General features: G+C 33.0%; 3 protein-coding genes across 4 annotated transcripts in view; 1 reads left to right on the top strand and 2 right to left on the bottom strand.

Annotated features, from left to right (window-relative positions):
• The window catches only part of LOC146535313 (uncharacterized), a 212,387-nt gene that overhangs the window by 156,315 nt on the left and 34,706 nt on the right, over positions 1-21,366 (bottom strand). The window lies entirely within an intron of this gene.
• On the top strand, positions 320-5,096 carry LOC146535315 (odorant receptor 4-like). 2 transcript variants are annotated; one of them, XM_085191372.1, is made up of 5 exons: positions 320-1,128; positions 3,431-3,527; positions 3,834-3,938; positions 4,154-4,309; positions 4,755-5,096. In XM_085191372.1, the coding sequence occupies exons 1-5, from the start codon at positions 320-322 to the stop codon at positions 4,809-4,811; spliced, it is 1,224 nt and encodes a 407-aa protein (XP_085047498.1). In that variant the 3' UTR covers positions 4,812-5,096. The 2 variants fall into 2 exon arrangements, with proteins under 2 accessions (XP_085047498.1, XP_085047499.1); XM_085191373.1 differs by lacking the exon at positions 320-1,128 and adding an exon at positions 2,311-3,250.
• Positions 5,271-8,747, bottom strand: LOC146535314 (odorant receptor 30a-like). Its single transcript, XM_085191376.1, has 5 exons — positions 7,938-8,747; positions 7,224-7,320; positions 6,773-6,877; positions 6,215-6,370; positions 5,271-5,735 (listed from the first exon to the last, which is right to left on the bottom strand). Exons 1-5 carry the CDS (start codon positions 8,741-8,743, stop codon positions 5,679-5,681), a joined length of 1,221 nt encoding a protein of 406 aa, XP_085047502.1. The 5' UTR covers positions 8,744-8,747; the 3' UTR covers positions 5,271-5,678.

Raw genomic sequence — 21,366 nt, 5'->3', positions numbered from 1 at the left:
GCAGAGAAAACCTAGTGTTAATACACTCCGTTCCTCACTTTCCGCTGAACCGAATTTTCGAGGCATGTTACTTAATAAATAATTTATAGATATTACAGATTAAAAAAACAGTAATATCTGTACATAGTATAAAAAATACCTAAGACCACAATGATCATTACATCCAGTATGATGTAGTGGCCTTGTGTAGTGAAAATAATTTAAAAAATATGATGTAAAAATATTATTTTCACATCACTGTTCGCAAATAACGCATATATATACAAGTATGTTGAAGTCAACACAACACCTGTTAACGATTTCCCAACATTATAGCATAATGATATCAGATATAAATAAAAATAACACATTAGAAAAACCAAAACATCTACTAGGTCTAAATGTGACTTTACTGAAGATGTCAGGCTTATTGCCGACAAACGGTAAAATTCATATAAAACATACAATATTCCTTTACTTGACAGCGTTTTTTGTAATCACTCAGTACATAGAAATATATATAACTAGAACTGATGTCCTCAAATTGTTACGAAATATAAAATACTCAATGCTCAGTTCGGTGATAGTGGTGAAGGCAACGTCATTTTTGTTTTGGCAAAAAAAATGGATAAGCATAATAGATTTTGTGAATGAAGTTAATTTGGAGAGATATAAATCAGAAGATTTAATATCAATCAAAATCAATGAGAACTTAGTTAGACATTGCAAATTTATAACTAAATTTTACTGTTATCTAACAGTTTGTACAGTTATTATGGTTATAATACATCCGGCTGCCGAATATTATTTAACTTATGCCAAAGAAGAATCAGTATATCGAGAAGATTTAATTGATGATACAGAGAAGTATATACTGATTGCCCCATCTTGGGTGCCGTTTGATAGAAACAACCTGATAGTATATCTGGGACAATTCTCTTATCAAGCTTATTCAACTATACATACAGGAATAATTATGGCCACTTTTGATACCTGTGCTGTTTGTATAATGGTGTTTTTTCGTGGAGAATTTGAGTTACTCAGGATAGATTGCCAAAATTTATTTGGTACTGTTGATGCTCGTGCCACAGAGGAGAATGCTAGATTTCAAATGATTAAATGTCATAAACGATGTAATGATTTGATGAAGTAAGTAGAAAATTTAATGATTCACCACGTACGTAGTAGTTCAAAGACAAGTCGCAGCGTAAATTTCTGCCACTCAATACGCCATGTCTCGAAAACTGTGTGATGATAATTGAGTGGGGAATAGAGTGTTTTAACTAGGTTCTCCTTGCCAATCCTGCTCAAAAGCTTAAATAAAAAAATCTTAGTTTCTTTTTTTTTCTTGAGAATAGTCGCGGCGCACAAAGTGTGACTGTAAAATCGACTGGTTGTGGGTCAACACGCAGTGCCTCCAGACTTCGGCGGAAAGTGGGGAACGGAGTGTCTTAACACAAGGTTCCCTCTGCCTACCCTGCTGTGTGCGGGATACAGCGTGAAGGCGATTTTTTTTTTTCATATTATATAATATTACCTACATACAATTTAGAAGTAAGCGCAATAGTTGTACTTTGAGCGGAAAGTGCAAAATAGATATGTAGAACGGAATAAATAAAGAGTTAAACTAAAAAAAAAAATACATTCATAACATTAATTATATAAATTTCAACATATTATAATTGAAGTATTATAATGAATATGAAATTCATTCGAAATTTCACATTGCGCTACTGTAATTATATAAGTAATTATAAATTGGCATCACATTAAATATATATTAATTAATATGTCTTACAAAAGGTAAAAGGTATTTGGTGATGGGAAATGAAATGCATTTTCATTCGATTTCTATATTTATTTATTTTTAAGTAAATTTGTAACATTAGAAAGATTTATACTCAACCTAAAAATACCAAAAAAATATAAAGAGACTGGTTAAGTGCGAGTCGGATTAGATCACCGAGGTTTCCTTACTAATTTGAGTAGGTCAACAGGAAGTACAATTTATAAAAATTGATAAATCTAAATTTGTAAGAACATATACTTATTTTGTTCGAAATCTAGTATAATCTTATGAAATACCTATAAATTTTCACGTATCAGATTGTTTCCTTTATTTGTATTGTAAGTTCTTATATCGTGTATCTATGTACCCTATAGGTTTTAATCACGCGGCGAATTTCTTATAAAATGCACCAAAATCGGGGCATAAATGCTCGTATCTTTTGATTGCGTTGACGTAGAAGCTTTTGCTTGTGCTTTTTGTGCTTCAAGGCACTTGAATATTTAATATTAAATTCAGCTTGATGTCTTCACGCGATGTCTACGCGATGAACTATTTTGGCAGTCGGGCAAGTCACAACACTATAATCCATATAAATTATAAGTATATAATTATGATAGACTGTATAAAAGTCAAGTAGGTGCCTTATAAGTTACCATAATTAATATTCCTTCACATTAAAATGACTTCACTTTTAACAAAATTTCACTTCGCTTTGGAAGATTCCAACTATCCACTAATTGGGCGTAATGTTAAATTACTAAAAATGTCGTATCTATTATCAGAACGGCCTGGATATAGAGCCGCTGTAAGAGTGAAGGCGGGAATATTATTATCTTTAATGATATTCTTTGCATTAACACAAGCAACCGACACGTTTATAAACATATCAAATATAGTAAAATTTTTAAGAAATTTGAAGTATGTCTTGATGAGCACAATGATTATAGCGAAAGTGTCTTCTTATATGCTATGGCAAAAAAGATGGGAAACAATTATTCAATATGTCAATAAAGTAAATGTGGATAGATTAAAAACTGATGATCCCATATCAATTAAAATTTACAAGAAATTGGTAAAATATTGTAAAATTGTAACTTATATTTACATATACTTGACATCAGCTACTGTATTTTTGGTCTTGATTCAGCCAATATTAATATACTGTTTACGAATGTATTCTTCACTGGAGGATGATTTAGATAAATATATACCAATTACTAATACTTGGGTGCCATTCGACAAAGATAATCTGACAGTGTACTTACTAAGCTTGCTGCTTCAAATATATGCAACAATTTACTCGTTGATATACATAGTTGCATTTGACGCGAATGCTGTATCCACGATGGTTTTCTTTCGTGGTGAAGTAGAATTATTAAGAAGAGATTCTCAGATTTTATTCGGGACAAATAGTCCTGTGAATGAAGAAACGGCTAGAGTAAATTTAAGTAAATGCCAAAAACGGCACAAGGACTTGGTAAAGTAAGAATTCAATTTTTTTGATAGAAAAAAAAAGCTCAAAGATATAAATAAATATATGGTCTATATATATATATCTAAATTAGGCGGGAAAAGTGAAAACAGATGTATCTTAATAGGAACGAAAAGTCTCAACAGTTAAAAACGTATAAATACAATAATTCCTTTATCATTCTGTTCCAGATACGTCAAGTTATTCGATTCTTGTCTTTCACCAATTATGTTGCTTTACGTCATCGTGTGCTCCGTTATGCTGTGTGCAACTGCTTATCAATTGACGGTATAATCTGAAATTTTGCTCATCTTCCTCGTATCATATTATGATAAGTTCCATTACTAGTGGTACCAGGTACCCTAGTGCTAAGGCACTTCGTTCCCCACTTTTTCGCCTAATCTTTGAGACATTGAGTAATAAGCGGCACTTATCTCCACGCTCTGTCTTCTTCAGCGGAAGAATAAAAAAGGAATAGATTAAATATAATCATATCTTCGAGTGGGGGTTAAACCCATGTTCTTAAAACTAAGTTCCCTGGTTACTTAAGCAAAGAGCGTGAAGCCGTTATTTCTTATATTTATTAATTTTTAGGTAGAAACGAACGCAATGCAAAAGTTTATAACCGCTGAATATCTTATATTTGGAGTGTCCCAACTGTTCATGTTTTGTTGGCATAGTAATGAAGTGCTTTACGTCGTAAGTACTTTTTTTTAATACTTGTTGAAAATTAATTATAAAATGAAATTAATTGATTTAGATGTACTACTTATATTATTTATGAATATTTATAAAAGTTTAAAATTGAAAATCCTCATGTAGTTAGTGTAGAAGTAAATGTAGAGGTAACAACGAGTTTTTTTATTTTATATCTTAAATCTCATGTAAACAAAAATAACCTTCTTTTTTCGCAGAGTAAAGATTTAACTCTAGGCCCATATGAAAGCATGTGGTGGACACGTAGCGTCTCCGAGCAGAAGGATATAAGTATTCTTACAGACCAATTCAATAAGGAAATAGTGTTTAGCGCCGGCCCTTTCACTAGTATTACTGTTGCTACTTTTATTAGCGTAAGTTAACGCTGTATCCCTCATACGAATATAGTATGGCAAGAGAGTAACAATAGGCTAACATTCTGTTCCCAATTTTCGAGCCATTGTGAGTTATTAAAAGTTTTAAGATACAAATAAGCGTAATAGATCATCACAGCGTACTTATGATTCTAATGCGAAGAAATTAATTATTTATATTACCTCGCTCTGGTAAGAAGATAAAACGCGGCGTTGAGTTCCACAACCTAACACATAATGCCTCAAATTGAGCGGAATGTGGGAGGTCTTAACATGAGGTTCCCTCTGCCTACTCTGCCTATATGAAGATTGAGATTGGATGATATCGTACGGACGTAATTGATCAAAAGAACAAATACAATTTATTTAATTTAATTATTTTATAACATAATTTTGCTTTCGACAAAATACTTATATAAATAATAATAATTTAAATTTATTTCAGATTTTGAAAGGAGCGTACAGTTACTATACACTGTTGAGTCAGTCTGAGGAAGATTAATTTAAAGTGTAAACAGAGCAACAGTATATTGCTTTTAGTGTAATTCAAGTGCAAGCTTTATAGTGCATATCTAGAATATATTAAATGTTCATTTTACTTATTTTGGTAAACTTCGTCGTCGTCGTTAAGGTTTCAATTCCACTTGGAGGAATGAAGAAGGCAAAACCAGGCGATGAGTTCACATCACTTAACACGCACAGTGTCTGCCTACCCTGCATTAATCAAAATTATAGATAGCTTATGTTAGATAAAATATAATAAAAACTGTACTATGTTTTTTTTAAATCTACCCTTAACTCTTACATTAATATTGAGTTTATGTGTTTATGTTTTTTTTGGCAATGTCGACTTAATCTAAAAAAAATATAAGCAGAGAGAACCCAGTATTCATTGTCTTCCAGTCTAGTGTTAATATAAGTTAGAACTTTGTTACAGTTATAAGTAACTAGTTGTAGCCCCCAACCATGTTTGCGTGAAGTAGGTACAAAACACACAACCTAATTTTTTCCATTCCAGTAAAAAATTTGGGAAATCCTGAGTACTTACGCAGGAGGACTCCCCCTATACTCCCCAATAACCCTTTATGCCAAATTACAACGTTCTATGTCACGCATTTATGGCTGTGCATTGTCTTTCAGTCACTTAGTATCGGAAGAGCTTTATGAAAGTATATTTTTTACAAAAATAATACAGATTAGAGATCTACTACTATAATTTATTTCTAAAAAACTATTCATTTTACAAGGAACATCTACACAAAATACTATAATAGTGCATAAAAAGTGTACTTTATATTTAATATTTAATATAGAAATATTGAAATAGATAGAGGCTTTTGTAAGAATTGAAAAGAACTTCCTCTTCGTACTAATTTTCTTGGGATTGACTCAAGAGAGTGTAATAACTGTAAGCTCCTTTCAAGATCTGGAAAATTATACACAATTATAAATTAGGTAATTTTAAATATTTGGTTTAATTATTAAGGCCAATTTAGTTTCATTCGGAAGGGAAATTAATATAATGAAATACATATTTAATATTTTCATTTTCCTGTTATGATATAAATTGCAGCTATGAATTCGGAAAGTGTTGACATTAAGCTGACACTCCGTTCCCCAGGTCCTTGTATCAGAGCGAGGAAATTAAAAATATTTATTCCCCCGAGTGGGGATTGATTCCACAACCATCGTGTTTACAGTCAGGCGTTGTCACCGCCACGACAACTTCATATCTATTTACCTACTATTTACGAGTAAAGCTGTTACTTGCAGCGTAGAGTTCCGCAACTCAACATGCAATGCCTTCAGAATTCGGCGGAGAGTAGGCAATGGAAGTCTTTATGGGAACGGAGTATCTTAAAAACTTAAGTACAAATATTTAAGTGCAAGTTTATTTAAACTCACGTTAATAAAAGTTGTAACAGTAATACTGCTGAACGGGCCAGCACTGAATACTATTATTTTATCCAGTTGATTTGTTAAAATATGGATATTCTTCTGTTCGGACAACCTACGCATCCACCATATGCTTTCATAAGGACCTAACATGAGATCTTTACTCTGAAATATATAAAAATTCTTTGATTATATATCTTATATAAGTCAAATGAGGCTATACATGTGGCGGAATTTAACGTCTCATTTTTTCTATATATATAAAGCAGTGAAATACCTGATTTAAATATAATAATACACCCAAGTTTGTGTGCTTTCAACTGTAAAGTGTAAATAACGCTATGGTTCTAGATTTACAAGTAATTAAGCCAATGTTTATATTTTTCATAACAACACAACATCGATGATACTGAATAAAGAAGGGGTCACGCAAAAAGTATGGGGACCCTGGAGAACATGTGTGGATTGATGACTCTGCTGTCCACTTTCCGCCTAATTCTGAAATCGACCCTACAACCTGTCACCCGCTTTTGCCCTGCACCACGAAAGGCCTCTAAAAATACTTACAATGTAATATGCTTCATTACTGTGCCAGCAATATAAAAACAGTTGGGATACAGCGAAAATTAAGTATACAGCTGTTATTATCTTTTGCAATGGTTCGTTTTCAATCTGTAACGTATTATAATATTAGTATGTTGCGCTTCTAGATATATCCCGCACATAGCAGAGTAGGCAGAGGGAACCTGGGAACCTAATGTTAAATCACTTCGAATTCTGTAGGGATTGCATGTTGAGTGGCAGAATTTAACACCACGCTTTGCCTCGTTACCATAGCGAGGAAATCACAATATTAAATGTTTCATTTCCTCAAGTAGAAATCGAATCCACAAACGGTCGCATTTATAGTGGCACGCTTACCTACTATGACTCACGTACCTAGAACGCATAGACAAGAGATTCGGTTCAAAACTGCCATGTTGAAATATATGAGCTTAAATGTATTTAAAATATTTACCATAAACTGATAAGCAGTCGCGCATAACATACATGAGCAAATAACAACGTATACTAACATAACTGATGAAAGGCACGAATCAAATAGTTGACTGCATCTGGAAAAATATAGCGAAAGATAGCGAATCTGGTAACAAAAATATGAAAAAAAATTGCAATTATATTTTTTTATAGACAGAGAAAAAGATGAGAAACGGTATTAAAATCAGGAATTTTATCTAGAATAGTGCTTAAAAAAAGCGTTATATAAAATACTGCCTGAAATTCGTTCTTTTTTTTCGGATCAATGATGGCTTTAGTTGGTACGCTATAATAGAATAGGATGCAATGGATACTTTGTACTTTGTAGAAAGGCAATTTCGGTTTTAGATTTTCAATTAAATTTAAGTGTATAATCTGCAAAAAGCTTTTTTTTTGTACAAATATGAACAATTCATATAAATTAATGATAAATATTTAAATTACTACTGTCCTAATATTGGAGTATTTCAAGGTTAAGTTTTGCTTATGACCTGAGAATTTATACTTCTTAAGATTATAGATTAGAAGCTCTATAAATTTTGCAGAAAGACCCACTGGTCTTAGCTAAATATTCTTAATATGTGGAAAAACAAATCACGTGGCCTGTAAATAAATCATAGTATTTACTACTGGTAAAACGTTAGTAACTTAAACTTAAAATCATGGCCTAGGAATAGTATAATTGTATAATTACATAACCAAATCATTATGTCGCTTATGGCATTTGGCTAATTTAGCTTTAGCCTCTTCATTTGACGCAGGCTCTTTGATAGTTCCAAATAAAATCTGACAGTCCCTTCGAAGCAATTCTAGTTCACAACAAACAAAAGTCATAACGGCGATTGCGTTAGTATCGTAGGACGTTATCCAACCACCAGAATAAATAAGTGGTAACATTTGACAAATAATCATAATAATATATCCTGAAGACGTCCTTTTGTCTACCGGTAGCCAGGAATTCACTACTTCCAAAGGTTTTTCTTTACCACTCTTCAATTTTTCTCTGTACGACGATGACAGAGAGAATTGAACCGTCGGCTGTATAATCATCATGGCTATAGTACAATAAGTTAAATAAAAATATAAATACGTTACAATTTTGCTTTGAAAAGTATATTTTTGAAGAATATCTTTAGATACTTTGTCCTTTGTTGTCCTTCTCTCCTCATCAACTTTAGTTATGAAATCGAGGATAAACTTCCAATCTTTCTGCCATAAAATACACGTACTCACTTTCGTGACGTTCACAGAAGCGAATATAGCATATTTAACATTACGCAAAATCATTATTATTTCTGACCGACTTGTGAAAAGTTCCATCCATTGAGTTACTATGAACATTAGTACATATGCATGAAAAATGAAATATATTAATTTCAGCTTTTTGTTATTCTCCGGTAATAATAACCCAAAAATTTTCAACAATTTAATATTTCGCCCTACAAATGGTTGATTTGGATCTTCTAGAACATTGAAAAGTTTTTGTATGAACAATTTCATGTTTTTCTCTGTAGTTCTGTCGGTACGAAATGAGGACGAATATAGTAGCATGGACAGCATTTATACAGCTTTTATAATAGTGTGAACAAATTAAACATTCATGTTCAATAAGCATTTAATCGCTTAATAATTACCGTTTAAAAAATTAAATGTAATAAAGATATTTAAAAGTTTATATATTTTTTTAGGCTTTAAATCCTTAATCTAAATATTTCATTTACAGCAATCCCTAGCAATAATATTCAATTAATATCAGTCTGTTTATCAGCTACCATATACCAAGCAGTTCTGGATAAGTAGATATTTTTTTTTCAAAAGTAAATCTTAAGGTGACGGTGGGTCACAAGGGTGCGACTGTAAACGCAACGGTTGTGTCTTCGTTTCCTACTAGGAAAAATGAGATAAAAGCATTCATTACGCTCTGGTAACAAAGCAAAGAGCGGTGTTGCGTTTCCCGGCGTTGCTTCACGCTGTATCCCGAATATAGCAGGGTAAGCAAATTTCCATTTGCTCTTCCCCCTAATGATAAGACACTTCACAGTTCGTACCCGATCTTCCAACAATTGAGACATTATGTATCCACAGAACTAAACGCCAAGCTTTGTGAGCACGTGAGTGAGAAATGGAAAATAATTCAGTTACCCGACTGGGAATCGAACCGTATAACCGTTCAGACGCTGTGTCACTACGCCCGATCGCCTTTATTATAATTTTCTATAGTAATGTAATTGTTAGTCAATGTTCAAAGGGATACAATTTGAGCCAAAACAAATGACAGTAACTTAATTTATAATAACTTTGAAACATTTTCATAATGCTATATGTACGTGAGAATCATCTTGTGTGGTATTAAGTTTAATTAAATTATTAAATAGTTTTGTAGAAATGGTTTTTGACGTCATTTTCACAGTAAAACTATAAAGGTATTAGCGATGCGTGCAATTGTAAATGTAAAGGTGGCGGTGGTTTGATTCCCACTCGGTGGAATGAAATATTTAATATTTTCATTTCCACGTCCTGGCAACGAGGCAAGCCGCAGCGCTGGTTGTCGGTGAGGAATGGAAGGGCTTAATTCAGCAGGATACAGCGGAAAACTAAAAAAAACACTATTCTTCAAAAATACTATCAAAATTGAGCAAACAATGAAAAAAATAATAATTTAAATTGACTTTTACAATTCAGTTCTATCACGTATAATTTCGTACGAAACACCTATAATTTAAATGAAATAATTTCATACAAATTTATGCAATTTTCGAACTAAATAGATATTAATTACTTAATGGTGCATTTGAAATTATACACGTTTACGAGTTACAGCCCGCAACTTCATTTGCGTGGACTATAACATATGACAATAATTCAGAATATTTGTAAGTTTTACTTACGTGCTTCTCTTATCATAAGTTTATTTTTTAATTAGCAAACTCAAATCCAACGGCTGTCGTGAGTTCGAGTCCCACTCTGATAACAAGACAAAACGCGGCTTTGAGTTTTAAAACTCAACCTGCAATATCCCAAAAATTCCGGATAAAGCGGTAAGCTACAAAAGTAAATATTTCATTCAAATGAATCTGACCATAGTCCTGGCACAAATGGATCACATTAAATTAAGTAAATAAGACAAGCTAAGTTTATATTTCTTTATCAAAGTAGTTCATGATTCATGAAATCCTCCTTATTACACTCTTGAACCCGAAAAATACAAAACATCTTGGGAAGGCCCATTTTTACGGCATCTTTTTATATATTGTAATATAAAAGTCTCGTATCGAGTTATGCCTTTGTTTATATACGTCCTTGGACTTTTTATTTATAAAAAAAAATAGAAGAGTTACAGTGATTCAGCCACTGGAAGCTGTTAGAGATGGAAGGTTTCTTTCTTGCTAGGTGGATGGCGTAATGCCGATTTGGCACAAAAAATAAATATGATTGAAAATATTATTTACCTATATATTTTTATGTTGTAATTGAAAATAAGAAAATACTATTTAATAAAAAATACTAAACTTTTTTATATAAATTCTATATAATACTAGCGGCCCGCTCGCGGTTTCATCCGCGTGAACTATGTTATTATTAATTTCTGTCTCCATGACTACGTCCTAGTGACGTCTATGCAAAATTTGAGACTCCTAGCATTTGTAGTAACGAAGTTTCATACAAACTTTCAACCCCAAAAACAACCCCTTAGAAATCGAATATTGCAAATTCCCATCTTAGCGAGCACGTCCTATAAGTAACTCCTATGCAAAATTTCAGATTCCTAGCACTTGTAGTTACTGAGATTTCGTGATGAGTGAGTGACCTTTCGATTTTATATATATAGATAAACTAGTATAAACAGACAAACAAATTTTTTCGCACTACATCAATATCTCAATGTCTGGAAAGTCAGGCAGAAAGATGTAAACGGAGTGTCTTAACACTAGGTTGTTCCTATATGCGGAAAAAGCTTGAAAAAAAAATTGCATCTTATTGAATTATAAATACAATATTCCACAATATCGTGTTCTCTCTTCGTGCAACATAATATAATACACACTGCATATAGATATATATATATGTGAAACTTTACAAACGTGCAGTTTACTACGAAATTAATATTTAGTTAACATGCAGCTCAACACTTTAGCTTCCCCCTATTAACCATAGGTGTATGCAGTTGGGTATAACAGTTGCCTGCAACATTGTCTTGACAACTATCTCCCACAGACTCTACTATGGGAATTAGTGATGGTAGTTTTCTATCGATGGTATAGTAAGAATATTTTGCAATAATTGTTAGTTCAGACTTTGTGACTTGAAGTAATAAATTATTTTCATTTCCTTGCTTTGGTAAGAAAAGTGTGGTGTTGACTTCCGCCATTTAACACATAAGAGATAATTTGAAATTCCAAGAGTAGTTTTAAAGTTTTGTCTATATAAACTAATTCTACTAAATATCATTGGTGTATTAGAAACATGCACGAAAATAGCGCCATATGCCAAATGCACATATTATAGAGGCTTATATCAAATAGTGAATGACATTTATTAATTGACATTTATGAATTGCTTATTTATTTCTAGAAAAAATAAATAAGCAATTCATAAATGTCAATTAACGTTTAATTTTAACGTGCATTCTCCTATTGCGTTATATTATATGTTTTACCGTACATTCTCCTTTGTGTGTTTTCCATTCAACGTGACACTGGCGAAGTGATTAGTACTGAATTGGCACGCTCGGAACGCCATAAATAAAGAACAACAACAACAAATAAATTAAAAATATATAGAAAGCCAATAAATAAATATTTTTAGATAAGCAAAGCAGCAATATTTAGTAGTTCATAATCGTTTTTATTGATGAAATACCAACAACTCCTTGGTTTTTTGTTTCAGTAAATTGATCTTGAAATTATTTGATGATATTTGAGATTTCTGTCGTTGTGGTATTTGCAGCTTTTGTGGTTTTTCGTTTTACCAGGCGTACATATCTAGCTAGAAGATGTGACTCACGAATTTTCTGCTTTCGTTATATTTTAGGGAATATCGTTCGTACCTATGAAATTTTCACTGTAAATTTTGTCGTCAGGTTTTAAATAACATGACGGTAAAATAAAAAAAAATCTTTCAATTATTAAATTCCTATTTCATTGTATTGCAAAACTCCCTTACACGTTCTCTAGTCAGTTGCAATGCTTGGTAGGGGTATCGATAGTTCTAATTAAAAGTTTGCAAATTTTACGCTTGTTTCTAAAACTTTGCTGCAGACACTGTTTGTTGGGCTTTATGCAATGTATTCGTATTGTAAGTCTATATTGTGTAATAGTAGGAAATTATTATTAGTTTATATGAAATGGTTTGAATATATCTGATAGAAATATATTTAAAAAATATGTAGAAAAATCGATCATACAAAACGTTAATATACATACTAATATAAAATATTTATTTTTTATGTTATACTTATGCTTCCTTTGCTTAGGAAGCCTTCAAAATTATACAATATTTACAATTATATCGGTTAAGCTGGCAGGAAAACATTGTTTTATGCAAATCAACTAAAAGTTTAAAATTTCCCTCAACTTTGTTACTGTGGGGATGTTTATGTTTTCTCATATGCAGAATTATAACAGATGGCTCCTTTTATTTATATGGTTTACTGGTTGAAGCTTAAAATTGATATTGAAAATTGAATTCACTCGTGGGAAAAATAAGTTTTTATTTCCCAGCTTTACCAAGGCAAAACGCGACGTAGAGTTCAGACACTCAACACACAGTCTTGAAGACACAGCCCCTAAGTGGGAATCGAGCCCACAACCATTGCGTTTACAATCAAACATTACGCTGCTGCACCATGGCGGTCTCTACTTTTTTTTAAAACAATCAGAATTTTAAGTTAATATTTATATAACGTTTACTCAGTTTTAGATGCAAACCGTAATAATCAACATCAACAAGTAACTCAATTATTGAATTGCGATCAGATTCGACGCGCTCCCTAATGCGATTACGAACATTTTCACACTACGACGGATTACATATATCTAGTTATAGATAGCGCTAAATATCGTTTACTGGGCAAATAATGTCATCATAGAAAAGTTATCTTCGACCTGATATTATAGGAGACTTTTCCATATTCGTTCGTCAATCCCTAAATGTGATTCGAACCCGCAACGGCGTTTACAGTCATTCACTATACCGCGTTACCACGAGCACGACATCCTTACAGAAAAATTAAAAATAGATTTACCAATTAATTATTATAATTGTAAAGCTGGTTATGAGTGTTCATTATAAATGAAATATAATATGTAAAGTAATATCTATATTAAAATAAATTTCATATAATTAAATTAATATAAATACATTGACCATTTTATAGGTTACATATAATTAAAATTGAAGAATCTGAATTCAAAATATTCGTGTTTTTCCAAGTTTATTATATAGTTATTTATACGACACCAAAACAAAAATCTATATAAAAAAATTTCTCAGACTGTTTGACTAACTAAACTCTGGAAGACCTGGGACTAACAGTGAAGGACAAAAGGTTGTGGAGGTGGTGAAGGAGAAGTATGCAGGTAAAACCACGTTTGTCTTGCGCGAATATCTACCACCTTCATAAATATATGTGAAATAACTAAACATTTTTCCATTACATACGCCAATTTTTGTAGAAGATCAAAGAATGCATCCATTTGTGTATATAACAACATATATAACATGTTTTTCCTAAATACAAAGATAAAAGATATATTTAAATTAAATTTTATATTAGCTGCAACAACAAAAAACACCACAATCTGTACTAAATAGCCAAAATCTAGTAGAAGTACAATATACTAGGAAATCCAAATACAATAATATTTTTGTCGTGGAACGTTTTCGTTTGACTTCGGTACAGACAGTGGAAATTTTTTTCGTCATATTTTCTTCTCTAACATTCATTTCAAAGGGTTTCGTTATTTTTTAACGTGGAAATTGAAACATCTGTTCGTTTTCATTGTCTTTGACACGACATTTTAGGTTGCTATATAAGAGAAATCTACATATATACGTACCTACCCACTACGGCACAGTAGTGCAAAGTCTGTCTATAGACGCGACTGTTGCTGGTTTTATTCCCATTTCCAGAACAAATTATTTTCCGTGCCGTTATATTAAGACAGAGAACGATCAGTTTTTCAGCAAGAAAGACCTATCAGATTTTTTGCTTCATTCTGCATCCCACATATAGCAGGGTCGGCGAAGAGAACCTGTAAATCTACTGTGAAGATACTCTGTTCCCCACTTTCCACTGAATTCTCGAGGTATTGCGTTTTAAGAAAAAATATTTAAAATAAAAAAAATACTATAATAGAAAAAAATCTGATAAAAATATATATACTTTTTTTATTTTCAAAATAATAAATGACCGGTATAAAAATCGTTTTATTTCTAAGAGAACTTATGAATTATTGTTTGTATTTACAATCACTCAAGAATATTTTACGAACGCAAATAATAAACATGAGATCGTTTTTAAATTTTCCCAATGCTTTCTATTAATATTAGCAATTCAACTTTTTTCCGATTTCAGAGGCAAAGGATAGTAGACTAATGTATAATTATTTATTTAGAGATATATTCCCCACACTGTTTAAGCAAAGAATTTAATTGGACACTATAGACTTCTACCTCCAAATATCTCGTACTGGTAACAAAAGAACATGCAATGTCTTGTATTTTAGTCTTTTAGAAAAATTACAAATACAAAAACACGTAACCGACTTTGAACTTACAAAAGAACTTTATTCTTAGCACAGATTCTTTACCCAAATTCAATTCTATAATTCATTCAGCTAAAACATCCTGAAAAATCCTACCGCTCCAGTTGTCAATACATAGATTACCCGAATTTAAGGGCTGACGTTAACAAGGGTTGGTGTTTTCTGCCCCATCGGCGACTATCCAATGAGACGGGGTTAATTGCACCTCTCAATATCCTTTGACGGTTACTTTATGCTGTTTTGTGTATTTTTGTGACCTTTCCTCGATTCCGGTCAGAGTCTGACCTTCCGTACCTGACCTTAGCGTCTGTTTACTATGTAATCGCTAGTAATAATTTTTAGAGTTCCGTAGGTACTTTAGAAATAAAAAACCGAACTGTCAAGACCATTTATCTTAAGACAGTTCCTTGGAGCACAAATGAATTCACTCTTCTTCTTCAGAATCTATTAAACTACTACAAACTTATTACTAATCATAGTTCACTTCATGCAAAATATGTAAGTACATACGCCCTTAAATTTAAGCTCGTCAAATTCTCATCGCTCATATAGCAAGGTAGGCAGAGGGAATCTGGCAACCTAGTGTTAAGATACTCAGCTCCTATAAAGGCACTTTCGTTCACTTTCTGCCGAGTTCTGGAAGTATTTAATATTGATTGTTGGAACTCGACGGCGCGCTTTGCGTCTGTACCAGAGCGAGGAAATTAAAATATTTAATAGTTGATTTTCCTTGTGAGAATCGAACCCACAACCAACCACGACTGGCCTCTGAATTGGTTGAAACTATAATTTTCAATGTATAGATATTGTTTTTGAAATGATAATGGTATTAGAACAGTAAAGTAATTTAGTGAACATTTATATAATTATGTAGTTTAAGCAGGCAAAACCGCGAGCAGGTAGATAGTTCTATTCAAAAGGCAATTCAATAAAAAAACAAAGCATTTTCACAGTTTTATCCTAAAATAAATAATAAGAAAAAATAATGACTGCTAGAACGTGACAGTCTCAACGAAACGAGTATAAGCTTGAGATTAATTTTACGGAGGCCCAATAAACGAAAGTATAAAAGATTAGTCCAATATCCGGTGACAATAATGAATTGCTGAAAATCAGTTCCTTTTTATATTTTCAAATATATTTTTTCCTGCATCACGCTGTACCCCGCATATAGCAGGGTAGGAAGAGGGATAGTGTTAAAACATTCCGTCATCAATTTTCTGCCAAATTTTCAAGACCGTGTCGTATCTAAACGCCGCATTGTGTCTCTCTTACCACAGCGTGGAAATAAAAATAATTCAATTCTCCGAATGGAAATCGAAAACTGTCGTGTTAACATGTGTTGGTAACAATCAGTGCCGTGCCTCTTAAAAAGATTTGAATTTACAAAATTTCGAAAATCTTTTTAAGAATTTTAAATAACACTGACTAAATTAGCGTTTTTTATTTAAACCTAAGAAGGTTTTTGCAGGAAAAGGTATGTATCTGCAAAAAATTGTAGTTACCCGCTTTTTCCTGCTCTGCATGTCGGAGTTAGTAGAGGGAACCAACTGTTAAGATACACCTTTAGAGTGTTGAGCACTTCGTGGTCGAGAGCGGAAAAATTAAAATAAATTAAAAATATCCCGGAGAGTTAGGTCTGATCCATAACATTCGCGTTCACTAAAACTCCGTCCCACTGCGGCACGATGGCCTCAATTTTTATCCTTTCTAACTATTTCTATTCCAAAGAACACAGGTTCGAATACAGAAAATTTAATAGCAAGTAAAAGTTAATTCTCCTTCAATACTGTAAGCGAGGAAATTACAAAGCACGTAGTAGTAAGTTACTTTGAAAGTTTAACGCCGTTTTAACTCGGAAATAAAAGATACTGCGTTTTATTTAATTTTCTTTAGTTAAAGGTTTAAGTTAAAATATCTAGGAGACTTTGATCATGCTTGTTTCTTTCTTGAATCTCCACTTCCTTTCACTCAGTTTAATAAAATAAACATAATATTTAATATTAGTTTCAGCATGATGAAAACTGAACGTGGGGGTTCATAAGAAAATATCACTTAGATATTTTTTTCTATAAAAATATTGTCTATTTATGAACCTGTTTCCACCGCTTTCGTAAGCAAATCCTAATAACGTATATCCAAACCACGCTATGGAAACCTCGTTAATTACAGCCATCGGCATTCGTATAATGATGACAAATGTAATATTAATTTGTCCTTACAAATATATGAGCTTATACTGTGTACTACGCTTTGTAGTGTTTCTTTGCACACCATGGTTGTGAGTTCGATTTTTGTTCGGGCAAATGTTTATATTTCAAATATTAATCTTTAAATAATAGATATTCCGCCACGACTGGCTTCTTTTATTAAATAATAGAGGCCAGGCGCAGTGGCCTGAAGAAGTGTATTACTGTAAACGCAATAAGTTGTGAGTTCGATTCCAATCGAAGAAAAAAAAATTTAATACTGTCGAGACAAAGTACGGTGTTGAATTTCACCACTCAACACGCAATGCCTCCAGAATTCAACGGAAAATGGGTACCAGAGAGTATTGACACTGGGTTTCCTCTGTCTACACTGCTGTGTGAGGAAAACTGCGTGACGCTAAAAAAAAGTTAGACAAACTTTTACGTAAAAATAAAATAAAGTATTTTTAATAAAGCTGTTCTGTGATAAAATAAAATAAAAAAAGCACCCTCACGCTGTATCCCATACACAGCAGTATAGAGCGAATCTAGTGTTTATACACTCCGTTTTCCACAATCTGCCCAATTTTCAAGACATCGCGTGTCTTATGGCAGTACTCTACATCGCGCTTTGTCTTGTTACAAGAATCGGGAATTGAAAATTATTAATTCCCCCGATTGGTATTCAAACCTACAATAGTTCTGTTTGCAGTCATACGGCGTGCGTCTGCGCCATGAGGGCAAGTAAAATACTTGTCAAATTTAATCTATCCGTATGTCACGACAAAAATGCTCGCATCTCCAAAAATTCCCTTATCACATCCTCCAATATACGTTTTTCGTAGCTATTTCTGTCACTTCGCGCCAATCACTTACCCTTTGTATTGCTATTATACTTTAAACGAATTGTTACTAGAAATCATTCAAAAAATTCTGATCAATTTCCGATATATCTTTATTTGTTTCTTAAGTTGTCACTTCATGCTAAATTTCATAACTGTAGGTCCACGGGAAGTACCCTAAAGGACTACGTGGCGAATTCCATACAAAATGCAATAAAAAATATGCATAAATGCTCGTATCTTTGAATAGCATTGATTTAGATGCCTCATTTTCTAAGCTCCAAGGGGTCACCGATTTGAATATTTCATATTAGGTACTTATTTCAGATTGATATCTCCAAGCAATCTCGAGATAAATTATCTTGACAGACGGACAGACGAATAACAGTGATAATATAACACTGCCGCTTTTTTCCTTTTTTCCTACGGAACTTTTCTGTAGATGTTTCTACTTGTAATCTTTCTATGGATGTTTAATAAATACTTTTGGAATGAGCAATCGATACGCCAATACATAAAGAATGGTGTATATAAGACGACAATTTTTTGGGTTGAAATACTCTTTAATTTCTGCCCAACTTATGACACATGTGTTAAGTGGCGGAACTCAACGTCGTGTTGTACCTATCTGTTAGGTCAGTGAAATGAAAATAATTTAAATATAATAATTTCCCCGGGTTGGAATCAAACTCACAACAATCGCTGTGCGGGATGACGGCTACGCCTATATACAAATATCAAGCGTAAAAAACAAAAGCTGACAGTATAAAAAATGTTTAACCATATTTAAGGTTTTACAACGCGGTGTTTGGAGCGAGGCCAAGCTATGGAAGATTTATGTGCACTCGTTATTCACCGCAACTTTGTCTAGTATTTTTTTCGTTTCAAAGTGTATTTTTGGGTAATTAAACCTTTTCGTGTTAAGTGTTATTTAATTTGTGTAAAAAGTGTTAAGTGCTTTGGAAAGGTGTTTAAATTATTTTTAAAGTTAATAATTTTTTTATTTGCCATCGAGTTCTGGAGACATTGTGTGTAGAATAAACAAATTTTATATACTTTTTTTAGGCTTTCATGCTGTATTCTGCACATAACAGGGTAAGCAGAGGGAACCTAACATTAAGACCCCCCGTTCTCCAACTTCCGTTGAATTCGGAAGACATTGCGTGTTCAGAGAGAGAACTCAACGCCAGAGCAAAGAAATGAAAATATAAATTTAATTAAATAATTCATTTCCTCAAGTGGGAATCGAACCCACAACCATTTGTGTTTACTGGCCTCAAATAAGATACGATTATAATATATCTTCATAGACTATAATATTATGTCTAATCGCGACTATTATGCTTGATTACATTGATTTGATTGATTAAATTAGTTACTTCCGGGTCAATTGTAATGTAGCCTAAATATGTATCCTATAATATACTTAATATGTAGATATATATAAGAAACTTGAGATAATCAGCATTGTTCTGTAAATATTAAATTATTTCATAAAGGTGAGGCTATCGTCGTGAGGTATATGTAGCACGACGAGCAATTATTGTGGGATCGATCCCCGTTCGGGGGAATGAATAATCAAAATTTTCTTCGGTCTAGTAGATACAAAAGCGCGGCGTTGAATTCTGCCACTATCACTGGCACTGTCTCGATAATTTAGCGGATGTGGGAGCGAAATGTGGAACTAAATGTGTTTTTCTCTTAACACTTTCATATACGACACTTTCATCCTTTCGCTCCATCTAACGTTAATTAAGTTAGCTTTACTCTATATTCCTCATAGACCAGGGTAGAGTTAGAGAACCCAATATTAAGACGCTCCTCTCCTCAATTTCCGTCCAATTTTCCTATAGATTGCGTGATGAAGGGGGGAGCTAAACGTGGCGTTTTGTCTTAATAATCATGCCCCCGAGTACAGTGAGAGTCGATACAAGCAACTGTTGCGCTAGCAACCGAATGCTTCGCCTCACTAAAAATTACAAAAAAAAATTACTTACTTATTTGAACCAAGCCAAGAATTTCTCACTCCATTATGTTGAAAAATCACTTAATAAACAGTGGCTTCCTCAAACAAAACAATAGGAAAACGAGCTTTATCATTGTTAGCAGTTCGTGTAATACTTGTACTTCTAACAAATCGATACAATGGAAAGTGAAATTTCCCCTCAAAATACTCATTACGGTGTTGGCGTCACTCAACGTTGAAAGTTTTGAACACTCTAAAAGATCTCGTCAGATTTGGTATGCTTTAAATACGCTATTTAATATGGAAGTAGGTACCTAAGCTTCTTAATTGAAAAGTTTTGTTGTTTTACAAAACTTTTCGTTGAAAGATTTGTTTTTTTTTTAGAATATTTTGTTGTTTTTTTTTGCGATTGTTGGTGTGAAATAAATTGGTGTAACAGAAGTAGAGGAAACCTAGTGTAGAGACACTCCATTCCCTACGCAAAGCCCAGTTTTCGAGACATCGCATATTGAATAGCAGAACTCGAAGCCAAAAATTAAAATAGTAATTGGGGAATGCCCCAGAGTGGAAATTGAACCCACACCGTACAGTCAGACGTAGTGCCATTGCAGTAGCAGGGTTTGCACCCGAGCCTCTAGGCAGCCTTTTGAATCTGTTTAAGTTTAAATCTTTCCACGTTTTCTAACGGGGCGGTTCGAATCCCGCTACGTTCCAATTTTCATACGTATTCTAAAATATTTTTATATAAACAAATATTAATCACAATAGAAATCGAACCCACTATAATCGTCCCGTGATTTAAGTACTTATAAGCTTTCCAATTCAATGAAGTAATTATATTTATAATTATATGAATATATACCATAGATAGCATTATATAACCTTCTTACGTTATCTGTTCTACACTCTCGGGCGTAATGAGAAAACTTTGTAAGCTCCTTTTTTGGAGTAATCACAATATCTCTAGAAATTTGTGAATCCCGTCTTATTTTCTGGTTAATCTTTCTCATATTATATATGAAATATACATATAATAATTATATATTTTATTTTGTTATTTAACTTAACACTGTATCCCAAATATAGTAGGGTAGGCAGAGGGAACATGGGAACCCAGTGCTAAGACATTCCGTACCCCATTAAGACATTATATTCCCCACTTTCCGCTGAATTTTGAAGACATTGCGTATTGAGTGGTGGAACTCACCGCCGCACTTTACCACGTTACCACAGCGAGTAAACAATACATATTTAGTTTCCTCTAGTGGGAATTGAACCTATAACCTGTTGCGTTTATAGTTGCAATTAAATTGCAAACATTCATCGCCGTAGCTTAGTAACAGAGCACCTAACTGACCGC

The sequence above is a fragment of the Heliconius melpomene genome, chromosome 10 (assembly GCF_056956725.1).
Source record: "Heliconius melpomene rosina isolate 202511_hmr_F chromosome 10, ASM5695672v1, whole genome shotgun sequence".
In the NCBI taxonomy this organism is placed as follows: Eukaryota; Metazoa; Arthropoda; class Insecta; order Lepidoptera; family Nymphalidae; genus Heliconius; species Heliconius melpomene.
This window is presented reverse-complemented; position numbering and strand designations above follow the sequence as displayed.